Source organism: Phyllopteryx taeniolatus, chromosome 12 (assembly GCF_024500385.1).
Source record: "Phyllopteryx taeniolatus isolate TA_2022b chromosome 12, UOR_Ptae_1.2, whole genome shotgun sequence".
Taxonomy (NCBI): Eukaryota; Metazoa; Chordata; class Actinopteri; order Syngnathiformes; family Syngnathidae; genus Phyllopteryx; species Phyllopteryx taeniolatus.
The window spans coordinates 19,147,995-19,160,864 of NC_084513.1; the positions used below are offsets into that span (position 1 = coordinate 19,147,995).

Sequence of the window (12,870 nt, forward strand, 5' to 3'; positions counted from 1 at the left end):
TGGCGTCAGCGAATAAGAGTGTAGAGTTGGCTGTCTGTCAACAGTCGCTTGTTGAGCGACACTGCGTGAGTTGTGGCCATAGGTAGCTAATGTATTAATGTGCTTATTACGTGTTGTTTTCTTACAGTTTGTTCAATCAAGTGACATCTGTGACTATTCTTCTCTACGTGACCACTTGTGGGGGCGTTGCAATACGTTGTAACTAGGGATGGTAGGCTATATTGAATTAGCTATCATCATCATAATGTGGTACACATTGCACTTATTCTTCTTTCTTGAACGTGAAATGATTCCAAACTTTCGACATTCTCTATCTTTAACAGACTCTTTTCGCCTGTCTTGCTGCCATCACGCCAACTTTTTTTCTATACGTGTGACTACATTAACATTAGTCTGTGTGGAAAGATTATCCGTGTGAAGCTTCTAGGCAGAGATTTTGAGATTTTTGTAATCAAGTTATTTGATTAATCATTGCAGTACAATAGTACAGAAAATATTTACTCTGAAAGGACACTCGAGGTTTCCTAAAAGATTTGTTGGGGTTTACGTTTTTGTGTCTTTTGTCACTGTACATTTACATGACAACCACATTTTGTTGCATTTTTGAAAAGTTACAGACAGCAGTGTTGCCATTGATTGCAACTGAAAAGGCTGTAATCTTCATGCCGGGCCAGTAGTTGGCGATGTCACTTTGGAAATAAACACTATACGCATGTGCATCAACTGCTTGTTCTCACAGGTCTTATCTGAAACTGTCTTTTGAATACCTCTTTATAGGCACATGCGTACGTGTAGAATTTCTCATATCTAAGTAATACGACTCCACAGGGCACAGTAGCGGTGTAGTAGTGCCATTGTTGTTTATGCTCAGCTTGTCTAAACAGGACACTTAACACGCAGGACACAATAGGGCACTATAATGGTGGTGTGTTCAAAAATAGCATTTTGAAAGCCATTTCCATGTAACTCCGTGGCCACAATTAATTTTTTTCTCTGTTCGGTTAGAAACAGACTTGCTTAAGTGTATCAATCAATCCCAGCTTTGCGAGACCAACCTGATTCTTGGAGGTATCTGTAGACCAAGAAGTTCACTTCGTCACTGGTAATACTCATTTTAGCCCAAAGAAACAGTGGAAGTCTGTTGGAAGGCTCAGCTCACTCCTGAAGAGAGAGACATACGAAATAGAAGCAGGATGAATATTACGTCTCGGGACTCACATCATTGCAACAACACATCTCTATCTTTTCCACACGAATAGCAAGAATGTCAACAACAGTCTGCCAGATGACCATGTGCAGACACGATTCATATTTTCTTAACCAATGCTAGAATAAACGTTAGGTTTTCCACACAAAACCAAGGGGTGCCCCTCGTGACATGGCACACCACCGACTGATGGAGAAAAATTCATGATAAGGCGCTAAATAACAAGACTTACACAAGATAGAAGGAATAAGTAAAATATTCATATAAAGCCACCCACACAAATTCTGCAGGATTTTAAACTCTCTGATACCAATGCTAGGCAAGCGGGTGTGGACTTTGATTGTGTTATAAGCCCGCAAACGGATAATAGTGTAAAAAATACAAATAAATAAATAAAAAATGTAAATAATGTATGTGTGTGTTGGGGGGGGGGGGGGGGGGGGTTGGACAAAGTCAACAGCACCTAGAATGAGTCAGGAACACTGGCTTATTTTTCTGCTTCAAAATAGAGAAATCAAAGGGTCTAAAGAGGATTCACAAAGAGGAATCAATGTTGCATCAGGTATGAGGCATGTATGGTTGTCCAACTTGAATCGCTAACACTGCCTGCGGTCGCTCCAATTCCCCTTTGGTAACATAGCAACAAGAGCGATGGAGCAAAATACAGACAACAGTGCTGTCCCAATTAACAAAGAGCTCACAGCCAGAGGGGGTGAATAAGTTCCACAAAAGGAATTACGCACTCTTTCACATTGGTATAATCTTTGTTCTGGGAGTTCACCTTAATGTACCACAGTAGAGGTTCTGTAATTAAACTAACATTCTTAATTCAAGGATGCACAATGTGTTTTGTTCCCCTGTCTCCCAGTGGGGCAGACTGAGCTATTAAAAGGAAGCACCTGATTAAAAATGTCCAGCAAATTACAAATGAAGAAAAGCAGACGAGACTAACAGCATTTGTAAGACGTTATTACTACACCTTTCAGTTCCCAAAGACTCATCATTTGCTTCAACAAATTAATTCAAAAGGCAAAATGTCTATGCCATTCTCTCTGCATGGAAACAAAACACTTATGACCCTTAGCTCCTGTGTCCTGATTTGATCACAGAGCCCATTAGCTTACATTTGAGGGGCTCGCCTCGCAAAAGCCCAGTCACAACAGCAGCAACAACAACAACAACAACAAACCATACTGCACACTTAATTCCCAGGAAGCCTGGAGGGGTTCAAGCCCCGCTTAGAGATGGAGAAAGGGCATCAGCATCAATCAGACTGACTATGATCCGTTACATTACTACCTGGGCCTCCATATCTGACAAAATGCTTGAAGGTTTATCCACACTGAAGTGATGAGTGGACTATGAAATGCTCTCTGCTTGTCAGTTCTAATCACATATGAATTTGAACGGAAACAGTCTATGGGGAAAAAGAGAGAGATACAGATCTGTTTTCACCAGTTTTAGAGTTAATTCTTTCAAGCGATAGCAGCTTATAAAACTATCATCAACCACCTTTACTGTCCTTTGTGTGTCTGTCTCTTGTTGCCATTTTTAAAATGGGCTAAGAGTAAGGTTTAGCAGATGTGTACAAAATGTGACTTGTAGACAAGTCAACCATCACCTCATTTGTGTTAAAGAATAAAAAAAATACACAAACCACTGTTCGTGAAACAGCCACCGCCTACAAATGTTATCTTTATACAAGTGACTCCTCACTCACATACACTTTTAAGGGGGTAACCTTGTTGTCATGGGAACGCTAATATCTGTCGCACACCAAACACCATCGGTTGTCGTGAGCACGGAAAGCAAATGCACTATCGTAGCTCTCTCGCTTGCTTTGCGGAGCACTTCAGGTACCTTTCCACCACGACAACCTAATAAAAACGTACATGTACAGACGAAAACGATGTAAGGAGAAAAAAACTAGCCCCTTTTAGAAGGACCAGCAAAAATGACAAAGAGTTTCATGTAGATGGCACTATGTAAAAAAAAAACATCCATGCATACATCCATCTTTTGGCCAACTTTTGTCCGCGTGCAAGTGAAGACAATGTGACTTCTGGAGGATACTTTTAATACGTTAATATAGGGCTGCAAAAAAATTATCACGATATATATTGTCATATTGTCCGATCTCGATTATCATGATTTGCTTCATACTGTTTTTAAATGTTTTTTTTAAATGCCAGTTTTAAAGCATCTGTACTGAAAACTAATGAATCTACAGAGTATTTCAACATTTTATTAATGCCTTTTGCTCACAATACTCCTCATGGTCCATATTTAAAAAAGTAAACCCAACATTATCTTAGCATTCTAAGCAAATAAATAAAATCCATCAATCCATTTTCTGTACTGCTTATCCTCCTCCCTTATCCTATCCCAGCTGGGCGAGAGGCGGGGTACACCTGGAACTCGTCGCCAGCCAATCGCAGGGCACATATAAACAACCATTCACACTCGCATTCACACCTATGGGCATGTTTTTGGAATGTGGGAGGAAACTGGAGTAAGGCACGAGGAGAAGATGCAAACTCCACACAGGCAAGGCCGGATTTGAACTCGGGTCCCTAGAACTGTGAGGCAGATGTGCTCACCATTCGAACACCGAGTCGACCGTTAAATAAAATAAATATGGAAAATTACCAGAACAATTTTCACTCAACACTCCAACGAACGCAGAAAAATATCACATAACAGTTCATAGTCCTGAGTATTATTGGAGGTATACAAGATACAAAAGAAACAAAATGCCCCCTCGGGCATACTGAAGAGACTGTGGATTGTAAACATGATCATTTTCCAGCTACACTGTCAACATTATTGCTGCTTTCAAATGTGCATCATCTTGAATAACACTACAGATTAGCTAGTTTTGTCACATTGCAAACCACCTGAATAATGACGATGACACAATTGTTTGCTGCTTTGCTCCGGTCGCTGCAGTTTGCACCGCTAGTAGTGGCTAAACTGCTAATGCTATGTGTGTTGGTAGCAGTGAGTGACAGACTGTGCTGACTGCTGGCGTTTATTTATATGCTTTTCATAAAGTCACAAGCTTAATTTTCTCCACGCTGTTTTTGAGACCAACGTTGAGTAACTTCTTAACAATAGCATCGTCTTCAGAGGATAACTCCAAGCCATTACCAACATCTTTTTCGTAACCTCGGCTCCGCGTATCATATGCGCATTTATTCATTATGCTTCCTTCTACAACTTGCAAATGAAAGTGGAGAAGGAAAAGGTCAACTCTGATTGGCTGTTGTCATGTACATTCCCGCCATGTTTAATAAGAGTAATCATGCACACAGCTGATCGCCATGATCGGACAGAAATTTTGCGCAATCACTAATCGCCATCATATAATCGTCCAGCCCTACTTTAATGTACAAACAGACTGACTAGCTTGAGCCAGAGGCCTTCAAAATATGCACGTTCAAGCATATACCCAAACAACACAGGAACCTCTTAAAGACAACCTGTTCAACAACAATGTACAGATGCTCTTAATCTCTCGTAAATTATGTCACACTGCTAATTACTTCACTAATGTAATTATAAGGGAGGGGAGGACCATTACGTCAAAAGCAATTGTTCAACCAAACACTTAGTGGTGACAATTGTCTGACTGACAGCTTTCTTGCAGAGGCAAAAATCCCAGCACTCCTATGTATATTTTGTAATAGGTCGACCTCCAATCAAGTGTTTATTAGAGATGGGCACATTGATGTGTGGAATTGATTGTTGACTAGTAATGTCCTGGCACTATTTGGCTGCAACCAGCAGAGGCACTGCTGTCTAAAGAACAACAAAACAAAGTCAGGGCTAAGACATCTGCAGTAGATTCTCCTTAATACAACATCCCCACAGTCGATAATAGAAATTTTGTCAAATGCTCATGCCAAATATTTATGATCCAATATTCACCCAATAGTCAATACATATGTACAATTGATAGTGTAAATGTCAAGCTATCCTGTATATGCAACACAAAATAAACAGATGGAACTGCCCACCACAAAATTGTGGATGAGCCCTTTGTATATTAAGGGTAACTATAACTTCCCATCCTTCACTTCCCCTTTGCCTTATATGTATTATGTGTGGAAAGGTGAGGCGTAAAGAAATGGTGCAACACTAACATTTAGGGCAATGGAGTTGCATGCAAAGACATCTTTTACACTCAAGTCACTGAGCCTCGACTGTGCTGCATTAATGGCGGTCTAAAAATAGACAATAGGCTACTAAGTAGCTGTAGGGCCCAATTTACCTATTGCTGTACAGTACATGGAGTCAAGCATTCATTCAATCCATATATTCTCATGTCAAAATAAGGGTTTGTATAGAACTGTACAAATGTAACAAAAGAGCACTGAGTGTCATTTAAAAAATAAACACTGTATAATATATACCAATATTTTAAGAAACAGGATGTTGATTTGAATGTACAAAACAAAAAGCAGCCATCTCCAGCACATGCAGGTCTGTGAAAAGAATGCCGCTGAAACCCAGCATACCAGGGACCCCATTTTCTCCTGAACAGTCACCTCCTGACAGATGTGCAAACAAGACCTGCACACAGCAGCCATTTTCTCTTGAACTGCTCTGCTGAGTAAAACCCGCCTTTGAAGCTTCTGGTTGGGCTGCAGTCTTGAAGCGGGGTGGGGGGGGGGGGGGGGGGGGGGTGCTTGGCCAGGGAGTGTGGGGGAGGGGAAGCAGAAGAGAGAGACACACACACACAGAGAGAGAAATGGTGGAATGGGGGCAGGGTGATAAATAATGATCCTAAAAACAGGTAATCACAATAGCAATTTGTGCACTTCATAGTGTGTGTGTGTGTGTGTGTGTCCCATACAGGAGGAAAACACAGGTGGGAACTGATAACACTCAAGACCTCTCGATTTATATCCAAAGACAGGAGTAAAAACACTGCACTATTTCAGAGTCGTGAATTAGAAAAAAACAAAACAAAAAAATGGTTTCAGCCACAGCTCGCATTGCCAATTTCTGTGGTGCGTTTCCTGATCCGGCGTGTGCCTGTCTCTCTCAGTCACTCAGCGCCAGCAATGTAGGTCAGCAAATTACCCAGCGGTTAACATTCCTTTAAGCCACGACGGATAATGAAATTACCTGCTGATGATCAGTTTCAAAGCTACAGATCTCTCCCTGGCACAAAGAGGCCACCCACCCATGCGACCCGCTGCCCCCAACCTACAGCTACTTTCAGCGGGTTCACAATGAAATGGGTCATGGCGGTAACACCGATACCACGAGAAGGTCCAACGATCTGCTTGTCACCCTGGCTATGGTAATCCAAGACCCCATTATTCGATAGATTCTCAGTAAAACAAGGCGTACATAAGCACTTTCTCTTTCGATAAATAACCGCATATGCTATTGTTGCGTATGGGCGTATCTACTATCTAGTGTGTACTCCCTGCTCAATAAATGGGGGATAGTGACAAACAACAAGGATCGCTGAAAGGATTCATCATGGAAGCCTCGATTCACATGGGAGCATCTTGGCAAACTCCCACTTTGCCTACTGGAGTTGCGTTATAATCACTGCAGAAACCCAACTTCAAGAGCCTTATACTGTTCAAAGACAAAGCTAGGTATCATTTTAATACTATTAATTCTTCTCACCCCCTTGGAGTTTGTGTTCCAAATGACCACATAGATTAATTTAAACGTGCCAAGTATCTCGCGCCCGATTATCAAAGCACAAGATCATGTGATTCGCTTATAGGACTGGTCAGAAACATGCCTGCTAATAAGCGATAATAGGGCAGATTTGAACATGAGATAGCTTGCTCTGATGAATAATATGCATATAAATGAGGATATAGCATGGTTAGTCACACAAAAACAGCCTACGGAGTCACCACGGGGCGAATCGAATTCTGTGGGAAACGCTGAGCTCAATGAAAGAACACTAACAAAAAAAAAACAAAAAAACAACAACAACAAAAACATACCAGCGCAGCGCTAGACAACTTTTGTATGGTGCAGTGCTAGGAGCCATTATGGTCGGCTCATTTCAACAGCAGTATTGCAGAGTGCCTGCCTTTAAATTGCCTTCAATCTGACTCACGTCAACACGGCTATTTTCTTTTGACAACAAACCTGTGAGATTTCAGAGCCAAACCTCTGTTGCTTATTATAGATAAATCCATCTTATAAGGACTCATTTCCATTATGTCAGACATGGACTCAAAAGGGGGTGGGGGTGGTGGTTGGGGAATAATGCATTAGAATGTTTTGACATTGAACAAATGGCCCCAAAGGACTAATCGGCAGCAAGTCGTCAGTGTTCTGATTTATTATCTGGCTAATATAACTGAGGTACAGAGGTACTCAAAAAGGTCGAACACTATACAAATTAATTTTAATGGCAAATGAGAGGGGATAACAAAGATGTATAAGGTGCTTATGCATCTCATTTTTTAACATTTATTGTCAGACAAGTATGCAATGAAATCAACCACGAATATAACATAAAAGGTTAAAATAAACTTACATATAACAAGCTACCTTTTTATCACAAGCAGCAAGCATATGGCAGTTTACCAATCCACGGCTTGTGTGAGAAACCAACATTGTAGTCTACAAAACTCAGTGCTCCTCTTCCTTTATAAATTCAAACAACTGGGACTCGACAGAATATCAAATTCAAAATCCAATGGGAAATGGAAAAAAAAATAGGAAGTAGAAAACAACAACCAGAAACAGGTAACAGTGCTTAAGAGAACCAACACTTTTGCTCAATCATCCACATGGATACCGACAACCATCTCTGACTGGCATGGCATTGAAAAAAAATCTTTAATTACTTTGACACCGCCGGAGTCTTTCTGCCTGAAATGAGTCAGCTTACTTCAAGATAACTTCCAGTGGATTTCTTCGAAAATTCTTCTTCTTCTCTTACCACTGTCCTTTTTTTCAGAGAAAAAGAGACACAAATTGAAAGAGGAAAATTCAAAACATGCAGTTAATCCTTTGATTCTGGCTGAAATTAAGTGGAGTAAATTGTGTTGGCTTCACGCAAAATAATAGTTTGATGTCAAAAATTTGTACTACTTGTAACGCATACTTTTCCAGAAAATTGTGGTCAAATTCAAAAGTTTCGACGCTTTAAGACGTTTGACCTTCAAGGTACCACCGTACAAAACGAAGACGAAACAATTTATTGTAGGAGCTGTCCAGAAACCGTCCCCCGTTTTCAACCTCATCCTATCTATTAGTCAAATAGCCTGATATGGATGCTGTTGGGAGCACGATCATGATGCCTGCATGTGTATATGACAGTGTGGGGGTGGGTGGCAATGAATATATTGTGTGTGTGGTGTGTGTTGAGGAGATTGCGGGACACAGACAGTGCCTCAGTGCAGCATATGTACCTACAACACAAAATCTTCTGCCTTAATGGCTCTTCTTAATACAAACCAGACGCTTGTTTAACATGGTACCAATCCCTTATGCATTTATAAACGTACAAGATGACAGAGGACATATTGGCGACATAAAACAGCGTAAAATCGAGGCTGCTGTGAGACAGTGTGACAGGTTCTTTATGTTGTGTGCTGTGTCAAAGAACAAGCGTGCATCTGCGATACAGCAAAAACGTATGTAGAGAAGTGAGAGTACAGTGACAGTGATGATACAAAGAGCGACCTTACTACTGAAAGGATGTGAAACTATCACTTTTTCAAAAGGAAATGTTATAAATGGGTCTATCTCAAGAACGGTTTCAGTATGATAAAACATTTTCAGCCACGTCTTTCGTTAGTACATGTATGTTCCCAAGTGCAAAGCAAAAAAGAAAGAAACGCTGTCCTTGAGGTGGTAAGTCGTCAACACAAAAGCTTGGGCCGGGCAATTATTATTTTTCCGGCATCACAAGGACTGCACAAATAAGCTGTAAACACAGTGCCACGCACACGCACTGTGGGCAATACAAATGTTGCTATGGCAACCAGTAGATCTCGCTTCTCTGTCAACAGCTGCTCATGCCACCCGAATCAGCCCCCTCACTCCTCGCACTTCCCTTCCATCCGACTTTGGGGTCAAACCGAAATACTCATCTTCATTCCGAGCCATGCCGTTCCTCGACTTTCTACAGTGCAATGCAATTACTACACCTACATGATCTCCCTTTTAGTGGCAATGCCACTTTGTAGAGAAACTACCATACTCACGTGCAAAAACTGATTGTGATCTGATTTCCAGGCTCCCAAACACGTCAACTGTGTAACTGTTTGTGCTTATTTTCGGTTCAATAATATTCACTACAGATGAGTCTGATGATAGGGGAATGGTGCCTGTTGCTATGAGGATTATCCAAATTTATGTTCATGTTAACAGAATTTCCTGAGGGATCAATTACATATCTACAGTGGATATAAAAAAAACCTACACAGCCCTGTTCAAATGCTATGCCTTTGTAATATAAAAATGAGACTAAGACAAATAATTTTAAATCTTTTCCCACTATTAATGTGACCTATAACCTGTACAACTCAACCGGAAAATGATACAATCTTTTATTGAGAGCGGAAATAAAAGAACTTAAAGTGGTTGCACAAGTACACACAGTCTTATAACTGTGGGTGTGGGTATTTCCAGAATTAACCAATCACTTTCAAAACCTGTTAAATTGAAAGCGCCTTTTATTAACCCCAAATAAAGTGTAGATGTTCTAGTAGGCTTGTTTTCGTGCATTTTAGCAGAAGCCTAAAGGATTTGCGGTAATACTAACTGGTATTCGGAATTGTTCATAATTTCCTTCAGATTGTCTAAGGCCCCAGTTCCATTTGAAGAAAAACAGCTCCCAAGGATGACGCTGCCACCACCATGAGTAAGTGTTGCATTTGCACTAAGTAACTATGAATAGGTTTTTTTTCCTTAATAAATGAAATCATTTAAAAACCGCATTTTAAGTTCAATTTGTCTGATATTTACATTTGTTTGATGATCTTAAAAGTGGGGAAACTATGCAAAAATATAATTAGACAAGGGGCCCAATACTTTGTCACGGTACTGTATGAAGAAGACGGGAGACTGTTGTCACATGTATTAAACAGTCAGTACTTCCCAGAAATTCCTGCAGCTCCACTGTTGCTGTTGGCCTATTTTCAGCCTCCCTGCCCAGTTTTCTCTTGTCTGTTCATCAATTTTGGAGAGAAGTCGGGTTCTTGGTAATGTCACTCCTGTGCCATATTTTGTCCACTTGATGACTGCCTTCACTGTGATCCACAGTGTCTGTTATTTCCCGGAAATACTTTTGTACCCTTCTCCTGTCTGACATTTTTGAACAATGATGCTGAGGAGATTTTCTGCTGACCATGGCTTATACTGTTAGATGTGACTCCAAAAATGCCAGGAAAATCCCATTATAACATCTGAACTTTATTGGGGATTCATCAGGGGCATTTTAAATGAATTAAATTAAATGATGATGTGTGCAGACTCACAGTCAACATGAGTTTGAATGAAATTCATTCTTTCTGAACACCGCAACATCAACAGTTTTAAGAGGGTGTGTACACTTGTGCAAACACTTCAGTTATTTTTACTTCCCCTCTCTTAAAGATCTATTTTCTAATTGTCTTCAGCACTCCATTGAAATGGAAACAAAACCAGAGAGTAGACGTTTCAAAGTCAAGAGGGCTTATCAAAAATAGCACACAGTTTCAAATCAAATACATTTTGAGACAAAGTCCTCAGTTTCAGATGCTCAACTTTTAAAAGAAAAACCATGCAAAAACAAAGTAAAAGTAACAGGTGTAATCTGTTGTGACATGCAACTAAAAACATTCATCTCAAATCATCTTCCACTACTGAAATTAATGGAAATGCAAATAATCAGTTCAACCCTCCAAAAACAGCAAAACAAAATAGTAGAAAGTTTTTAAATTGGCAAAAACTACAGTATTGTACTTACAAAATAAATTAACGAAGACAGCGGTCTCTTCTAAGGTCAGGAAGATGGAGCAGAGAGTCGTTTTTTCGCAAAGGATAAAGTATACCTATAAGAATTGTTATATTGTCTGTCTTCATGTGTTGCTGCACCATTTGTGTTCAAATATTCAGCGCTTAAATTGTTATAACTACAGTAGCACTGATGCTAGTTTCATTAGCCCCTCTACGATGTTTTGCATTGCATGTTAGCATTAAGCTAGTGGACTTGCGTAAGGCAAAAAGTTATGTGGTTTGGTTCAATACAAAATACGTAATTGTTTATTTTGTGTTTAGTTTTATAATAAACTTCAACTGGGAGTGGCAATAAGCCGACTGAGGCAAGTGCTTGGCCTCTTTTTAGAAGAATTGCTTACTATCTGCTGCTTTTGTGTTGTTCGCTGCCACCATTCAGCACTTGTAACTCAACTCAGCAAGTTTTTTTGTTTGTTTTCTTAAATTGGCTGACTGATGGCTCGTATCTCGAAAAACTTCTAATTGGAGGTACCACTGTATACTTTTGGGAATAATTTGTCCATTTATGGGACTTCTTTAGCCATGTTTTCATTTATTGCTATAATTCAGCAAGCCATTGCAGTTTAGAACGATAAACCCCAAAGTGGCTTGCATTTCCACAGCGAGGTGGGTAGGACGCATAAATAGTGTGACATCACAGCAGCTCAACACAGTGGAACTCGCCAAAAAATTCACGGGACAGGTTAAATAAATAATTAAACAAACATAAAAAATGTGACGATTGGCTGGCAACCAGTTCAGGGTGTACCCCGCTTCCTGCCCGATGATAGCTGGGATAGGCTCCTGCACGCCCGCGACCCTAGTGAGGAGAAGCGGCTCAGAAAATTGATGGATGGATGGAAGGATATAATGTGACATCACAGCAGCTCACCACAGTGGAACTCGCCAACAAATTCAACAGAGACACAGTAAACAAAGGGCAACAATGGAAGACATCCAACATTTTGGTTATTTCCTCTTGGCATGAGGCTATTTATAACACGAAGAAGGCAAGCTTTGTTACTTGTTTTCTTCCTATTCCATTTCTGTTGTAACACAGAGGTTATTCTCCATCAACTAATCCTTGGACTGCTGCTCTGTCTATAACACATTTAGCACAGTTCGTACTCCAGCAAAATGTGTGCCAAACAGCAGTACGGATGTGTTGTTTTGGCATCTTTTATTTCTAAGAAAAGAAAAAAAAAGACTTCGCAAACTGCACTGCAGTTAAAAGTGGGCTTTTGTCTATAGTTTAAAAAAAAAAAGAAGGCTTTACTGGGTTGAGTTGAGGCCATCCATATTGTTTCTTGAGGTCTTGGGCTGCTTTGCCTGGACATTATTCACTTGTAAAGTGAAGCACCATACAAATTCCCTCCTTTGGCCTAACTAGAGCAGATAGCAAGCCCAGTACACTTCAGAATTTCTATCACTACTTCTATCGGTCATCACATCATTAATAAAAGACAAGCAAGTCCACCGATTGGCAGCTCGACATACTTATCGCACAACACCGCATTTATATACTGTTTGACGGCGGTTGTGGTATACTTTGGAACATGTGCTTTTCCTTCTTTGTACTTATCCCACCATTATGCTAAAACTTCACCTCTGAAATCTTGTTACACATGTAGGTAAGCTTTATCAGTTTTATTTTTTTTTTCTGACAAAGACTAATCTGCCCGGTCTAC

The 12,870-nt window shown here is 40.2% G+C and overlaps 1 protein-coding gene across 2 annotated transcripts in view; it reads right to left on the bottom strand.

Moving 5' to 3' along the window:
- tbl1x (transducin beta like 1 X-linked) overlaps window positions 1–12,870 on the bottom strand; it is a 32,523-nt gene that overhangs the window by 9,844 nt on the left and 9,809 nt on the right. For both annotated transcript variants that reach the window (XM_061791421.1, XM_061791422.1), the window contains exon 2: window positions 1,056–1,161. In XM_061791421.1, the coding sequence (XP_061647405.1) occupies window positions 1,056–1,113 (58 nt within the window). In that variant the 5' untranslated portion in view covers window positions 1,114–1,161. The remainder of the gene's footprint in view (window positions 1–1,055; window positions 1,162–12,870) is intronic.